Genomic DNA, 17,003 nt, shown 5'->3' on the forward strand with positions numbered 1-17,003 from the left:
CACTGAGGTGGCTGGCTGTGAGTGTTAGTAACATCCTCCCACATTGTCTTCCAGAATACATGAAGTGGAATAACCACTATTGCATCGGAAATCACCCCTACCTATGCAAATACACTCTCTGAGGCCAAGAAAAGACTCTGACGTGCTCAGTAGCACCTGGGAGACTGACCAAGATGCATCTTCTACCTGCGAGAATCCAAGTCTTTCCATGTATTGTGCTCTGAAGCCCAAGCCCACGCTTCCCCAACCTGGTGCCTTCCAGAGGTTTCAGATTAAAACTTCCATCACTCAGTGGGACAGAATTTTTCTCCTGTGGTCAATAAATTCTCTTCCAAATACACCTGTTGTTAAGTTATGGGCGAATATATCACACAACACAGCAATTCTTCAAACAGCTCTTGTTTATTCAGAGGCCAGAACAGAACTGAACTGAAGAGCTCAGTCAGCCTGCTTATATAGAGCTCCAGAACAACGTAACTGTAGCAACTTTCTAAAACTATCCAATCACTGAACGTCACTTTCGATCCTTCATTTGCATACAAACTATCCAATCACTGAACGTCACTTTCGATCCTTCATTTGCATAACTATACAGTATCCCCCTGCTGGCCCAGGGTGAGAACTTCAGTACATAACACCCCTCCCCACCGAGATAAGGCGTTAGTTACAATCGTAATGGTTTCCTTACATACAGCACTACACGTAATGGTTCAATTAGGCACAAAAGCATATCGGTTACATTTCACATACTTAGACCAACAGTGATACATGTCCAACAACATAGTCCTTTAAATAAGTTGGGCGCTTGGCAACTCTGCCAGACCACTGGGGACTGGTAGCCAAGTCCGGGGGGCCACCCAATTCTTGCTGAGGCTGTGATGCGACCCTAGTTGGCGTTGAAACCAAGTCCCCTGGATCCGCTGCTGTGGGTGGAGCCTCCGCAAGTGGAGTGGTCTGAGTCTGTGGTAAGTCTGGCAGACCCTCTGAAGTGGCTTGGTTCAGCTCCACGCTGGCAATTTGTGAGAGAGGTGTAGGTGGAGCCTCACCATCTGTAAGTGTCTGTTCCGGAGCCACGAGCGCAGTTGGGGGCACCACAATAGTGTCCAAGTCCCCAACCCTGTGCCTAAGCTGGTCTATGTGCCGGCGCCCACAGCCTCCGTCTTCGAGTGCCACCTGGTACGAGCGAGGTCCAGTGACTCCCACTACTGTGGCTGGCACCCAAGGAATGTCCCCCACAAAGTTCCGGGCAAAGACCTGGTTTCCTGGAAAAAATGACCATGGCTCATTGGCACAGCCTGGGGGTTCGGCCATGGCAAAGTCTGGGTGCAGCCGGTCGAGCGGGGACCTGAGGCGGCGGCCCATAAACAGGTCGGCAGGACTCTGCCCTGTGGCCGCATGAGGGGTGATGTGTTGTACGAACAAGTATTCGGCAACCTGCTCGTGCCAGTCTCCCCGGTCCAGGCGCGCCAGTGCCTCTTTTGCTGAGCGCACCATTCTCTCTGGTTGCCTGTTGTTGGATGGATGAAATGGTGCCGTTAGGGCATGGCGGATGACCAGTCCCAAAACATACCGCTTAAAAGGGCCTGACGTGAACTGTGGTCCGTTGTCGGAGACAAGGACATCAGGATACCCATGCGTCGCAAAGAGACCTCGCAGCACCCGGATGACAGCCTCGGCAGTGGTAGAGGGCATCAGGGCCACCTCCAGCCATTTGGAATAGGCGTCCACCACTACCATAAAGGTCCGGCCGTGAAAGGAGCCGGCCAGATCAATGTGCACCCTCGACCATGGTGTCTTGGGTGTCTCCCAGGTGTGTCTTAGATGCCGATGGCACAGGCCTTGATTCTTGGCACGCTTGACAGGCGGAAACCCAGGCAGTGATGGCATCGTCCATGTTAGGCCACCAGACGTAACACCGAGCCAACGCCTTCATTTTGACGATTCCCGGGTGGCCAATGTGCAGAGCCTCCAGGACACGTTGATGGAGTCTTTGGGGAATCACGACGCGGTCTCCCCACAGCAGACAGCCGTGATGAGCCGAGAGTTCATGTTGTCTGGTTATGAACGGCTGGAACTCTGATGCAAAAGGCCCTTGCGGCCACCCCCTCCACACCCAGTTGAGCACACGGCTGATGGTGTGATCCTGGGCAGATGCGGAGGCCACAGTGGCAGCCGATACAGGCGCTGCCGGAAGATCCTCAATCAGGAGGAGCGATGAAGCAGGAGCCTGGTCTTCCACAAACGCTGGAAGAGGGCAACGGCTGAGGGCGTCGGCATGGCCCATCAATTTCCCCAGGCGATGGACGAGCCATTAGTGATAGGCAGTCAGGAAAACAGTCCATCACAGCATGCGCGGCGAGAGGACCGGTGGAGTTGGACGATCACCGGCAAGGAGGCCCAGGAGTGGCTTGTGGTGAGTGATGAGGTCAAAAGTCCTGCTGTAGAGGTATTCATGGAACCTCTTCACTCCAGCCACAAGCGCCAGTGCCTCCTTGTCGAGCTGGCTGTAATTCCGTTCAGTCAGAGATAGCGTCCTGGAAAAGTAGGCAAGCGGTGCTTCTCTTCCGTCTGGAAAATGGTGACTAAGGACAGTGCCGATGCCAAAAGGTGAGGTGTTGCAGGCAAGGACCAGCGGCCTGGCTTCACTGTACTGTACCAGCACACTGTCCGATGAAAGGAGAGCCTTTTTTTTAAAAAAAAAAGATATTTATTGAGTTTTTCCACCTTTATACATTAAAAAATCAAAAAGAAAAAACAAAAAAAGTTAAAAACACATAAAGTTTACAATCCTTATTTTCAATAACATATTTCCTTGACTTCCCCACACCTCCCCTTCTTATATTCCAGTTCAAATTGTTAATTCAACAAGTTCTTGTCCCCAATTTTTGACCTTTTTATATTTAATTCATTTTTTAAAAACATCAGTATTTAAACATCAGTGCTCATTCTTAAAACTTTTTTCTAAAGTCGACCCAAATTCCCTTCCACGAATTCCCCAATTTTCATACTAATAACAAAACAAAATAAAAAAACAGATTATAATTCTGCACCCTTTGGATTCCCAAAACCCACCCCACCCCTTTCCCGGTTTCAATCCCCAACAAATGTCCATCAGTCTTAGTCTACTATCAGCCTGGAGACCTCACGTCCGAGGCTCTTAATTCTCTCTCAATTCCTCTCTGCCGGTTTTTTTGGTAGTCCTTAATATTAAACACCAGATCTCGGAGAAGCTCTGTCCCGATAGGGTCCATATTTCTTCCAGCCAGACCTCCATACTTAAAAGTGGAGCCTGAATCTTGTTTCTTACTCCTTTTAAGTCCAAATGTCCCAAAAGCTCCAACTTTCACCTTAATCAAATTTGTAATCCATAGGTCTTCAGATCTCCACATAAGGAGATCTCTCCATTCTTCAATCTTCAATTCAAAACAGATTTTCATCATCCAGTACTTATTTTCCTTTGTAGCCATCATGTCAGGCCTCTGGCTCTCCTTTGTCATCTGCAACATTACATCTCCTCCTTCCTTTTCCTCAGAAACAACATATATCTCTTTCTCCACACTCTCAAATCTTTCAAGTTTCTCTTCTTGTCCAGCTGCATGGACTTCATGAGTCAAGTCCTTATCAAATTCAATGGATTTGTTTACTGTTAAGTCCAGAGTTGCAACATTTGTAGCCAAAACATCAATTTGGCCTTGTAAATTTCCCAAGAGAAGAAACACTCTGTCCAATTTAGTTTGAATTTTTCCTCCTTCAGCCATTCTTGTAATGTCCCAAAATCCCCTCTAGAGGGATTTTGGTTACTTTATCTTCCTTCCAGTTCAAATCCAAAAATCAAGTTAGTTTGTATCAGTTCTTGTTTTCAACAAAATATAACCAAATTGTAGCAAATATATCCAGCAGAGATAGCAGAAACAAAGTTCTCTTTTTCCTTCTTGACAGCTAATTTGACAGCTGTCAAACTCTTCTATATCTCCTCAACAGGCTCTCTCGTGGATCACTCCCGGGTCCGGGGGGGTGGCACTTCAGCTCTCAAAATTAGCTCTTATCCTCCAGTGAAATTACTTATACTGCCAAATCGTGAAATTAATGTCTTTTACCCAATAAAGAAGAAGAAATTCTCTCGACCTTAGTTAGCTAGTCCTTGCTTTAGATTATTTATAAGACGGGGAGACGGACTTCCTGTTTGTGCCTTCCCCGATCGTGCCTAATTCAAAAAAATTTTTTTCTTTACAAATCCAATTTCCGTATTACTCACGGGTTGTTGCTTTTAGAGTCCAATTGTTCACAAGAAGAAGTCAGCGCTCTCCGACCATGGCATGCGGCTTCACTCCGCAGGAGAAGCAGTCGACTCTCAGCACCGCGCCGCTCACCCCGTCCCCCGTTCCGAAGCCTTTAAAAAGGCTCCTTCGCGGGTCAGGGGGCGCAAATGGTGCCCGCCGAGTCACCAAGTTCACAGGCTTCAGCGCCTGTGATCGATGAAAGGAGAGCCTTGACCGCGTTGAGGGCCGCCATCTTCCGATGACCCCAGGACCAAGGTGTCTTTGTGCTGAGGAGTCGGTGAAGAAGCTCAGCCACCATGGCTTTGTGGGGCAGGAACATGTTATAAAAGTTCAGCAGTCCCAGGAACGCCTGCAACTCCGTCTTGTTCTTTGGGATGGGGGCCTGCTGGATAGCGCAGATCTTGGATGTGATCGGGTGAAGGCCGGAGGCGTCGATAAGATAGCCCAGGAACTCCACCTGTGGAACGGCGATCTGGCACTTCTCCCTCTTTACCTTGAGCCCGGCCTCTTGGAAACTGGTCAGCACAGCACGGAGGCGCTCGAACAGCTGCTGGTGTGAGTCTGCGGACACCAAGACGTCATCAAAATATGGTACCACACCTGGAAGCCCTTGCAGGAGTCGCTCCATAAGGCTTTGGAAGATGCCAGGAGCCACACTCACCCCGAACTGCAACCGGCGGCAACGGAATGCCCCTCGGTGGGTGACGATCGTCTGGGCTTCAGCAGTGGCATCATTGACGGGCAGTTGTTGATAGGCTTGGGCAAGGTCCAGCTTAGCAAAGACCTTACCCTCACCCAGGGAATGCAGCAGGTGTTGGACAACAGGAACCGGATAAGCATGCTGCTGAAGTGCCTTGTTGATCATGCACTTGTAGTCAGTGCAGATTCTCACCGACCCATCTGGCTTGACAGGCGTGACGATGGGGGTTTCCCACTTGGCATGGTCAACCGGCTCCAAAACTCCTTGGGCGATCAGCTTGTCCAGTTGTTCGTCCACCTTAGCCTTGAGAGCAAAGGGAACCCAGCGTGGCTTTAGCTTGATGGGGGCGACTTGTGGATCAAGGCTAAAGGAGATGGGCGTACCTGTATATTGCCCCAAAGTGCCGTCAAAAACCTCGGCAAAGTCTTCGACCAGACCCTCAGTCTCTGCATTAGAGATGCAGTTGATGCCGGTGACTTCCAGGCCGAGGGCATCAAACCAGTCTAGTCCTAGGAGGCTTGGCCGCTGACCTTCGACTACTACCAGTTGGAGCAGGCCCAAAAAATCCTTGAAGGTGATCCGGAACCGGCCAACGCCTACCACGGGAATGTCGTTTCCCTGGTAGTCTCTCAGGTGTACGAGGTGAGAGTCGAGTTGCCTTTTGGACACTCTGGGTACCAGTCTTTTGATGGTGCTCCAAGACACGATGGACAGGGCAGACCCGGTATCGATCTCCATGTCACATGGAGCTCCTTCAATGAGCACCGTGACGTTCAGCTTGCGTCGCATAGGCGAGTCAGTTTGGCCAATCGTGGTTCCAGACGGGCAGCGGCAGTTGGTGAGAGCGAAACAGCTTTCCTTGGTGGACTGGAGTGAAGACTTGGACTTGTGACTCGGTGAAGGGGGGGTGTCAGACGGAGCCGATCGGCAGACCTTAGTGATGTGGCCCCTTCTGGAACACTTCCGACAGATGGCATCTCTGAATTGACACTTGGCATGGGAATGGTTGCCTCCGCAGCCGGCACATTCCAGTTGGCCCTTGGACTTCTTTTGGAACTTCCTGCACTCCCGCTTTGTCTGGTGCATGTCATCGTCTTCACTGGAGGATGCCTCATCACTGTTGGCCTCTTCATGATGCACTGGAACTGGCTTCCTAGCAAGACGCGGGTTGCTGGCCTTGCGGATCTCCTGGGCGGAGCGTTCGGCAGCTTCTGAGGCCACGGCCTCCTTTCTGCAGCATGAGGTCTGGCTTGGCGAGGAGACGCCCTTGCAGACGGATGTCCCGGACCCCACAGACGATTCGATCCATCAGGGCATCGCCTAAGTCTCGGAACTCGCAGTGCATTGCAGTTTGTCGGAGGGCGGCAGTGTAGTTGTTAATTGACTCCCCCTCTGACTGGTTCCGGTGGTAGAATGCATGGCGGGCAACAATCTTGGACAGCTTTGGTGCGTAGTGGTTGCGGAGCTTCTCTTGAATCGTTTCCCACGGTGTTGCCTGGACTGCTTCAGGCGCAACCGATGCTCGGGCCGTCTCAAACACCTCAGGCCCATAGAGGCTGAGGAATAGGCCCCGCTTCCGTTCCTTTGATACTTCTGTCCGCTCATTGGCTTGGAGGTAGCAGTCGAACCAAGCAAGGTAGGAGTCCCATGATTCAGAGACTGGCGCAAACGGCGGTAGAGGCACAAGTGAAGCCATGATTCCGATGCCGGCGTGAAGGGCGATGGATGGAACACAGTGCTCTAGCCAGAACAGTCAGCTCTGAATTGGTTCTGTTCAGTGATTTCGCTCAGTGATTTCGCTCAGTGATTCAGCTCAGTTCAGAGGGTGGCCACATCTGGCTGTGCTCTGATGTCCATCGATCCCATCCTCGTCACCAGTGTTAAGTTGTGGACGAACATATCATACGACACAGCGATTCTTCAAACATCTCTTGTTTATTCAGAGGCCAGAACAGAACTGAACTGAAGAGCTCAGTCAGCCTGCTTATACAGAGCTCCAGAACAACGTAACTGTAGCAACTTTCTAAAACTATCCAATCACTGAACGTCACTTTCGATCCTTCATTTGCATAACTATCTACAGTATCCCCCTGCTGGCCCAGGGTGAGAACTTCAGTACATAACACCTGTGGCTCTGAGTTTCTCCTGTTTTCATTTACGCCACCTGTTATAGGAATTCTAAGCTGATATATAATGTCCATAAATTTACAAGGCAAACACATACATATGTATATAAACCACGTGTCTGAAATAGTGCAGGAGAGCAAGCCTGAAACCATTTTGATTCTCTCAAACTGACCTCAAGTATTTCTCTGCAAGGAGGAAGGAAATGGGAAAGCCACCCTATTGTCTTTTGCTTAGCTGTCTTAAGGGCATAAGGTAAAGGGACCCCTGACCATTAGGTCCAGTCGCAGACGACTCTGGGGTTGCGGTGCTCATCTCGCTTTACTGGCCGAGGGAGCCGGCGTACAGCTTCCGGGTCATGTGGCCAGCATGACTAAGCCGCTTGTGGTGAACCAGAGCAGCGCACAGAAACGCCGTTTCCCTTCCCGCTGGAGCGGTACCTATTTACCATATTTTTTGCTGCATAAGACTCACTTTTTCCCTCCTAAAAAGTAAGGGGAAATGTGTGTTGGTTTCTATTTCCCTCACTGTGCAGCAACTGCTTGTCACAAGGCATCATTTACATTCCACAGTCAGAGTTACTGTTGGGTTCGCACGGGAATGGGAGACTGGATGTGACGTACACTGGTTTCCTGTTTTTCAGTGTTCTCTCGGTTTCTTTGTGTCGAGAGTGAGTTGCTTCTCTGCTCTCACAGAGGCAGGATGCATGTTTGTATGCTCTCAGCATGGCTTGTAAATAAAGTCAGCATGTAGCACATTTACCTGCTTATCCTTTTGCTGCGTGGACTACGCTCTGCTTCGGCTCAAGATAAGACGAGCCTGTACCAGTTCCAGATGGGCCGGAGCTGGTCAAATCTCACAATGTGTGCGCGTCTTATGGAGCGAAAGCAGGCTGCACAGCTATCACAGAGGCCAGAACAGCAAGAGGGATTGCTGCTTTCACTGCGCAGCGATGCCTCTTGCTCTTCTGGCTTCTGAGATTCAATCTGAGATTGGCTACAAACTAAGTACAAGTCTTCAGACATCTGACAAACAGGACTCTAGTTTGAGCGCATGGGAGCACTTTCCATGTGAGCTAAGCAAAGCGGTGTGAAAGGATGCAGGTGGAAATTAATGAGTAGATGAAACCCATGGCAGCTGTGAGGCTGGAGCTGTTGAGTGGTTGCCAATCCCCTCACTGTCTCTGCTTTCTCAAGCTACTTTCCACACCTTTTCTTTCTTTTTGTAGCATTCTGCGAGTGACAAGAATGGCCCTGGCCCCGCATTTCCTGCCTCCCATACACAGCTGCATCCTAGACCTTGCTGGGTGCCCACCCACATTAAGAGTCCGAACCAGGTCAGGGGTGGGAAGAATCAAAGATCCAGCTTCCAGCAAGGAACATGAAGTGCCTGTTCTGCCAAATCAAAGGAGCTGCTGGGCTGTGGGCACCATTTTGGCTTTCCACCTCCGCAACCTGACTTGCCTGGTTCCTGCATTTTTGGCTGCCTCCAGGCTCATTATTTCGTGGAAGGAGAAAGAGTAACCCAGATGATCAAGGGGAATCAAGAAGGCTGCAGAGTTGGAAACTTTTAAGGCCACTTCTGCACCAAACTTTTAAAGCAGTATCACACTGCCTGAAGCAGCCATGGCTTTCCCCAAAGAATCCTGAAAACTGTGGCTTGTTAAGGGTGCTGAGAAACGCTTGTTCCCGTCCCAAAACTATAATTCCCAGCATTCCCTGGGGAGAGGGATTGATTGTTAAATGACTTTGGGAATTGTAGCTCAGGGAGGGGAATAGGAGTCTCCTAACATCTTCTAGCAAGGGACGCGGGTGGCACTGTGGGTTAAACCACAGAGCCTAGGACTTGTCGATCAGAAAGTAGGCGGTTCGAATCCCCATTATGGGGTGAGCTCCTGTTGCTTGGTCCCTGCTCCTCCCGACCTAGCAGTTCGAAAGGACGCCAAACTGCAAGTAGATAAATAGGTACCGCTCCGGCGGGAAGGTAAACAGCGTTTCTGTGCGCTGCTCTGGTTTGCCAGAAGCTGGCCACATGACCCAGAAGCTGTACGCTGGCTCCCTCGGCCAATAAAGTGAGATGAGCGTCGCAACCCCAGAGTCGGCCATGACTGGACCTGATGGTCAGGGGTCCCTTTACCTTTAACACCTTCCAGCAGCCTTAACAAACTACAACCCCCAGGATTCTTTGAGGAAAGAATGGAAATTTATGGAAGTAGACATGCATGGGAAAAACAGAGAACAGTTTTCTCTATCTAGAGGCGATGGGAGCCAGGTGCAGTGTTATACAGTGGTTCCCCTCCTTCCTCCTGGGCCATGTCCAGAAAGTGGTGTTGGGGGATGAGTGTTCAGACCCCTGGGCTCTCCCTTGTGTGGTGCCTCAGGGCTCTGTCCTCTCCCCCATGCTTTTTAATATTTATATAAAGTTGCTGGGAGAGATCATCAGGGGGTTTGGGCTGGGTGTCCATCAATATGCAGATGATACCCAGCTCTACTTCTCTTTCAAATCAGAACCAGTGAAGGCAGTGAAGGTCCTGTGTGAGTGTGTGGAGGCAGTTTGTGTTGTGTTTTATGTTTTATTTATGTAAATTGTTTTGCAATTTTAAAAAGTTCTTAAAAGATGTTGGAGGCATCACTCTGAAAGTTAACATATTCCACCCACCACGTTCAGTTTGTTTGGACTTTTCCGTAACCATTAACTGCTCACTTGCCACGGGGTTTCTGCGTGGGATCACGGTGCTCGCGTTTGATGCCTGCAATCGCCGTCCCCGCAACTGTTGGTCGATAAATGCCCCAGGAGAGTTGAGAATTCTCTAGAGGAAGGAAGAGAGGTTTCGGCATTTTGGACAACCAAAGCAGAGGGACAGGTGAGTAGCCTTTGCGGCTGGGTCTCCTTGGTTCTGCCAGTAATTGCAGCTCCTTTGATGAGATGAAACCCAAACGGTGCTACCTTTGAAATGTAGACGCCTATTCTCATTTGCTCCTGATGGATGCGTTTATTAAATTATCTGAGGTATTGCTGGTTAACTTTACAGAAATGCCACGAACCTCTTGCCAAATTCAAGTCTGTGTATTGTTTTTGGGGTTTTTTGTAAAAAAGAAAAGAAAAAGAAAATTGAGGGGCAATGCTGCTTTGATAAGCAGGGAGAAAGAAATCTATGAATATGAGTGGGGAGAAGGGAAAAGAAATTCCGGTAGTATTCCTGCATCTGCAGGGGGTTGGACTAGACGACCCTCAAGGTCCCTTCAAAGGTTCTGTGATTCTAATAGCTGGCTGGGTCAGGCTGGTGGCCCACCTGTTCAAGCATCCTGTTCTCACAGAATTAGAAGAAAATGTTCTCTCTCCACAGGTGCAGATGGGGCCGTTCTCTCCCTTCAACCTCTCCCTTGCGGTTTTCCTGGCTTTCCTTTCCCTGCAAGGTATGACTAAGTTGGGCTCATCAAACCCTGGTTGAGACGAGCCAAGTAAAGTCTTCTCCAAAACCAAGTGGGCTCGGCACCCGGCCACCCCTCTTCAATGGACAACTGCTTGCTCCACCCTCATTGCCACTTCCCCCCAGGTCAGCCTTTGCCAACCTGGTGCCCTCCAACTGCTTGGACTACAATTCCCAGCAGCCTCAGCACCACACAGCTGTGCTGTGTTTTAGCCCAACGCATCTGGCAGGCACAAGGCTGCTCTAGGGTTTCCTTCAGCTTCTCGGTCTTTATTAGGCTTGCATTGCCATCCTCCTTCCCTCCCTCTTAAGGCCTCACCTTGGACAGTACTTCAGCTTTCCCTTCTCTTTCACCAGGCGCAGACTCCAGCTGCCTCACAGGCTGGCTCAAGCGAGGAAATCAATGCTTTGGGTTCTTCAATGTTACTATGCAATGGCAAGATGCAGAGGTATGGGACCAAGAGTGGCTTGAACCAGGGATGTATTTCATTAAAAACTTAAGCACAGTAAAAGAGCCAGCAGGATCAGGCCAACACATCTAGTGCAATCTCCTGTTCCCAAAGCAGCCAACCACAGGCTTACAGGAAGCCTGCAAGATGGATTTGGGTGCAAGAGCACTCTCTCTTCCTGCGGTTTCCAGCAGCTAGTATTCAGAAGCTTACCGTATTTTTCGCTCTATAAGACACACTTTTTCCCTCCTAAAAAGTAAAGGGAAATGTGTGTGCGTCTTATGGAGCGAATGCAGGCTGCGCAGCTATCACTGAAGCCAGAACAGCAAGAGGGAGCACTGTGCAGTGATCCCTCTTGTTGTTCTGGCTTCTGGGATTCAGAATATTTTTTGTATTGTTTTCCTCCTCCAAAAACAAGGTGTGTCATATGGTCTGGTGTGTCTTATAGAGCAAAAAATACAGTAACTCTTTGTGGGGTGCATCCCCCTGGGGAAAAAACTGGCTTTGCAAACTCCCAGGCTGTGCTTGCCTTGACTTGCGTCCTTATCAGGGATTTGGCTCACTGCTTGTTTGTGCTTGTGGTTCTCATGAGTGGGATGCAGGTGGCGCTGTGGGCTAAACCGCTGAGCCTCTTGGGCTTGCCGATCAGGTGGTCGGCGGTTCGAATCCCCGCAACGGGGTGAGCTCCCGTTGCTCTGTCCCAGCTCCTGCCCACCTAGCAGTTCGAAAGCTCAGCAGTTCAAATAGATAAATAGGCAGTGCTTTTTTCTGGGGGTACGCATACCCCTAAATATTTTGTGAATCTACGTTTGGCCTCACTGAGGGGTAGTATTTCAATATGAGTCGGAAAATGAGAGTACCCCTAAACCTTTTTTTAAGAAAAAAAGCACTGTAAATGGGTACCGCTGTGGTGGGAAGGTAAACAGTATTTCCATGCGCTCCGGCACTTCTCATGGTCCTCTGTGCACCAGAAGCGGTTTAGTCCTGCTGGCCACATGACCCGGAAACCTGTCTGTGAACAAACGCCACAGGCCCCCTCAGCCTGAAAGCGAGATGAGCGCCGCAACCCCAGAGTCGCCTTTGACTAGACCAAACTGTCCAGGAGTCCATTACCTTTTACCTTCTCATGACACCAACTCAGTTCATGCTGGTACTTAGTGCATTCTAGAGCATGGTGCTGATAATGCAAAGGTCACAGGTTTGATCCCCGTACGAGATCGTTGCACATTCCTGCATTGCAGAGGGTTGGACTAGATGATCCTTGGTGTCTCTTCCAACTCTACAATTCTAGATTTCTGTAATTTTTGCAGTACAGTGGTACCTCGGGTTAAGTACTTAATTCGTTTCAGAGGTCCGTTCTTAACCTGAAACTGTTCTTAACCTGAAGCACCACTTTAGCTAATGGGGCCTCCTGCTGCCGCCGATTTCTGTTCTCATCCTGGAGCAAAGTTCTTAACCCGAGGTACTATTTCTGGGTTAGCAGAGTCTGTAAGCTGAAGTGTATGTAACCCGAGGTACCACTGTACATGCTCAGCCCGTGGTGGTTACATGGACTGCAAATGTCTCCTCTTACTGCTCAGAAGTTGCTGTCCAGGCACAGGGACAGAATGAAGGAGAAGCCTACTGAAATGTTCAAGTCAATTCCAATGGCGTCCCCCATTCTCTGGGGTGCTCTTTTTTGGTCTCCCTCAGGTTGCCTGCCAGGCCTTTGGTGAGAATGGCCATCTTGCCTCCATTCACGATGAAGACGACATGAAGGCCCTGTCGCAACATCTGAGCCAGAACTATAAAGGGAGTCAACATATATGGATCGGGTTGCACAACCCCAACACTGGGAGTGAAAACGTGAGTCTGGGCAGGCGGTGCTCTTTCTAATCAATATTCAGGGACTGTTCAAAATGGCAGCCGCAAGGGGCAGGGAAACCAGCTGAAAATATTGAAATTTCAGCTCCGGTCGTCCGAGCTGATAAGGCTCATCTTTTTGAGCCCTCCCAGCAGAGCATTAAAACAACAAAGTCCACAACGGAAGGACGAGGCAGGTATGGCTACATTGCTATGCTTTATTACTAAGCTATGCAGAGAGCAAAGAATATACATGTTCTCTCTATGAGAGCAGAGAGCAACAGAAGAAAGGAAAACGAAAGAACAAAGGAAACAGGAAACCAGTAACGTCATATCCCGTCTCCCTTTCCCGTGAGAATCCAACAGTATCTGGACTGTGGAATGTAAACACAGCCCTGTAACTTGCAAGCAGCTGCTCAGCAAGTAAACAGAAACTAACAGTTCCTGCATGGAGGGAAAGAGCAGAAAAGGGAACACAGGTGTCAGGTGAGCGTTTAGGAAAATGGTTAGCCATCCACCTTTCTGGGAAATACCTGAGAGTCCAGCATGCAAGTCAGAGCTCTGTCTTAACTTTGACCATACGGGGCTGTCTTTGGAAGGTGGCTGGATGGAGAAGATGATGACTGGTCTCCCACACCTTTATCATCTCTGAAGAAGAGGGGATCGTGGCAGGTATGCTTTTTGTGAAAGTGGGGCTGCCGTGGGGTGGGGGAGAGAACAGCTGTACCTGCCAAGATCTCCTCTTCAGCATGAACATTGGAGGACCAAGTCTTGATCCTTTCCAACAAGGTGGGGGGGGGGAAGAAATCCTTTTTTTCTTTTTCTTTTTGCAAATGGCATAGCCATTTTCTCAACATTTGCAAATTTCTCCAGTGCATGCTTGCTCAGAGGCAAGTTCCTCTAGCTTTATGTCTCTGCTGTCTTATCCCGGTGCTTTTTCCCCTGGGGGTACACAGGGGTACACATACGTCATTTGGCCTCATTGAGGGGCAGTATTTAATATGAGCAGGAAAATGAGAGTAGCTCCTAAACGTTTTTTTTAAAGACAAAAGACACTGTCTTATACTTTGAAGGGAAAAAAATGAATGAATTCCTGTGCCCCACAAATAACCCAGAGATGCATTTTAAATAAAAGCACACATTCTACTCATGTAAAAACACGCTGATTCCTGGACCGTTCGCGGGCCAGATTTAGAAGGCAATTGGGCTGGATCCGGCCACTGGGCCTTAGTTTGCCTACCCATGGTCTTATCCTATGCAGTAGCTTCAGAAATCTCTAGGCCTCAGGTTTTAGGATAACATTATCAGGTTGACACAAGTTAACCGGATGCAGTCTGCTTTCCAACTATGCCAAATTTTAGTAAGCAGGGAGTGGAAAAATGAGGAGGCAACGCTTTCTCTTCTCTTTTATTTATTAAAATGTATGCACCCCTATATTGGTTCTTTTAAAACAAAAGCAAACCGACAAACCTCAAGGCTGTTTTGTAGTGGTGGTTAGGAACATGATTGCAGGAAGGACTTTTAAAAAATGAAGGACCCAAACCGATGGGTTACAAGAGAGGAGATTCCGACTAAACATACAGAAAAACTTTCGGACAGTAAGAGCTATTCAAAGCAACGACAAACAGACCTATGGTCACGTAAAACATACTCAATAAACACATGAGACGTAACTGGGTGTGTTCTTAGATAAATAAGATATACTATTCATAGTATCAAATTGTAAATTTCAACAGAAATAACTCATAAAGTTCAACAAATGAAAAAAGCAGAAGACCCAGTGGATCAGATCATTCTATAGCCAGTTCATGCATAAGGTCCATCTGTGTAATGGTGTCCATTCCACCTGTCTGTTCATAAAGTCCAAACCATCCACATGAAAGGTTGTTTTGTTGTTGTTTAGTCGTTTAGTTGTGTCCGACTCTTCGTGACCCCCTGGACCAGAGCACGCCAGGCACTCCTGTCTTCCACTGCCTCCCGCAGTTTGGTCAAACTCATGTTTGTAGCTTCAAGAACACTGTCCAACCATCTCGTCCTCCGTCGCCCCCTTCTCCTTGTGCCCTCCATCTTTCCCAACATCAGGGTCTTTTCCAGGGAGTATTCTCTTCTCATGAGGTGGCCAAAGTACTGGAGCCTCAGCTTCAGGATATGTCCTTCCAGTGAGCACTCAGGGCTGATTTCCTTCAGAATGGAGAGGTTTGATCTTCTTGCAGTCCATGGGACTCTCAGGAGTCTCCTCCAGCACCAGAATTCAAAAGCATCCATTCTTCGGCGATCAGCCTTCTTTATGGTCCAGCTCTCACTTCCACACATCACTACTGGGAAAACCAGAGCTTTAACTATAGGGACCTTTGTTGGCAAGGTGATGTCTCTGCTTTTTAAGTTGCTGTCTAGGTTTGTCATTGTTTTTCTCCCAAGAAGCAGGCGTCTTTTAATTTTGTGACTGCTGTCACCATCTGCAGTGATCATGTCTAAGACAAGGATTTCCGGAATATTGGCCTTGTTTCGCCGTCCTGGGCTTCATCAGTACTTAAAGCTCTAAATAACGCAAATAAATACAATATCACGATCTCACACATTTTACAGAAAAAATAATATAAAACCATAAATAACTGTACATACCATATGTGATATTGCAGGACAGTGGATCTTATGGCATATTAGTAGCTGCAGTAAGCAGCAACTGTTACAAAGTACGGTTATATGGACTAGCACAATATTGATTGGGTTACAGGTGTTGGCAATCCACTATTCTGCAGTGGAACAGATTCCCACGAGAGATGATGGACTCTCCTTCCTTGGAGATCTTTAAGCAGAAGTTGCGTGACCATCTGCCATGGATGCTTTAGCTGAGATTCCTGCTGAGATTAGAAGAGATAAGTCCCTGCAACGTGGGAACTGGGATTCTGAGTCTCCAGATGTTCTTCTTATTCCCATTGATTGGACAAGGGAAGAATGGGCTGGAGAAGTCCCTTTCTTCCTCAGCAGTGACGATGTCTCTTTTGCTCTCTTTCTATAGAACTGGCAGTTCAAATGGACAGATGGCACCACTGGAAGATACACTCCTTGGGCGCCTGGGCTACCCAGTATTGACACCGACGAACACTGCGTGGAACTCTTCAGCAATGGTGAGGAGCAAAAGGAGGAAGCCATGGGGTGCTTCAGAGATGGAGGCTGAAGCACTGGAGGAAGAGGCAGGGAAGGGAAGGGCCAGGTGTTTCCCCACCCTCTCCTGCACCACTGACTCCCAGAACCAGGAGGTGACTGAAGTGGGAAGAGCGGAGGACGTTTCCATGTAGGCATAGTCTCTGGCTACATGTGTGCAGCCTGTGAGGGGAAGGTGCATAAACTGGTGGGGCAGGATGGCCCCCTGTTGCTGCAACTGTTCCATCAAGATCCACCTATGAATAGCTGCCTAGATGCTACACTGGGGGGGGGGTGTTTATCCACCACTGTGGAAACTGTGCTGGGCCCAGGGGTTAACCCGAGCAATGCAGTCCAGGTTCGGTCCCGAATCCAAGGATTCTGTGAGGAGTCAGTCCAACAGGGCCAAGGCAAGTCTCAAGGCAGGAAACTAGGTAGGTCAGACACAGGGTCTCAGGCAGGTTCCAGCAAGCAGCAATGTTGCTCCCGCAACCTGGGGCAGGGCCCAACAGCCTTTTATCTCTGTCGGAGTAACGGCCGTCCTGATCCCCCGGTGACTCACCTCCCTGTCTTGCCCGAAGATGAGCACTCCTCCTGCGAGTACTCAGGTCTCTCCTTCTCTCAGACCTTAGTCTCTGCTGCTCGGGAGATGATGGTGGGTTACTAGACCCAGAGGCCACCTCAGCCTCTCCTGACCCAACTGGTAATGGAGCAGCTGTAGGTGATGGCCCAGCTGAAGGCAACACGGTTATCCCTGCATCTGGAGCCAGGGCAGGCTCAGGCCCCTGACTTGGCCCAGGTGGTGTTTGTTGCAGGGGAACCTGTGCAGACTGGGGTTCTTCAGAATCAGGCCCCAGACTTGGTTCAGATGATGCCTGAGGCAGAGGATCCAGTGCGGATTGAGACTCCTCTGGTTCCGAATCTGAGCCTGAGTCCCAGGCCATCACAGAAACTACTGTGTCAGCTTTGACAATAGAGAGTTAACTATCTGCCCTGGGGTCCCTTTGGGTGGGGAGCACCCTTGGCGTCACAGC

General features: G+C 49.2%; 1 protein-coding gene across 1 annotated transcript; it reads left to right on the forward strand.

Moving 5' to 3' along the window:
- Positions 1-9,931: 9,931 nt before the first annotated feature.
- LOC128422525 (C-type lectin-like) lies at positions 9,932-16,003 on the forward strand. The gene is made up of 5 exons (XM_053406618.1): positions 9,932-9,967; positions 10,451-10,520; positions 10,892-10,983; positions 12,676-12,828; positions 15,845-16,003. Exons 2-5 carry the CDS (start codon positions 10,457-10,459, stop codon positions 16,001-16,003), a joined length of 468 nt encoding a protein of 155 aa, XP_053262593.1. The 5' UTR covers positions 9,932-9,967; positions 10,451-10,456.
- Positions 16,004-17,003: the final 1,000 nt, after the last annotated feature.

Source organism: Podarcis raffonei, chromosome 10 (genome assembly GCF_027172205.1).
Source record: "Podarcis raffonei isolate rPodRaf1 chromosome 10, rPodRaf1.pri, whole genome shotgun sequence".
Classification (NCBI taxonomy): Eukaryota; Metazoa; Chordata; class Lepidosauria; order Squamata; family Lacertidae; genus Podarcis; species Podarcis raffonei.

Coding starts and splice junctions, on each gene's coding strand:
- LOC128422525 (XM_053406618.1), top strand. CDS start 10,457: ATGGGGCCGTTCTCTCCCTTCAACCTCTCCCTTGCGGTTTTCCTGGCT. Junction 10,521..10,891: donor GGCTTTCCTTTCCCTGCAAG/GTATGACTAAGT, acceptor CTCTTTCACCAG/GCGCAGACTCCAGCTGCCTC. Junction 10,984..12,675: donor TGCAATGGCAAGATGCAGAG/GTATGGGACCAA, acceptor GGTCTCCCTCAG/GTTGCCTGCCAGGCCTTTGG.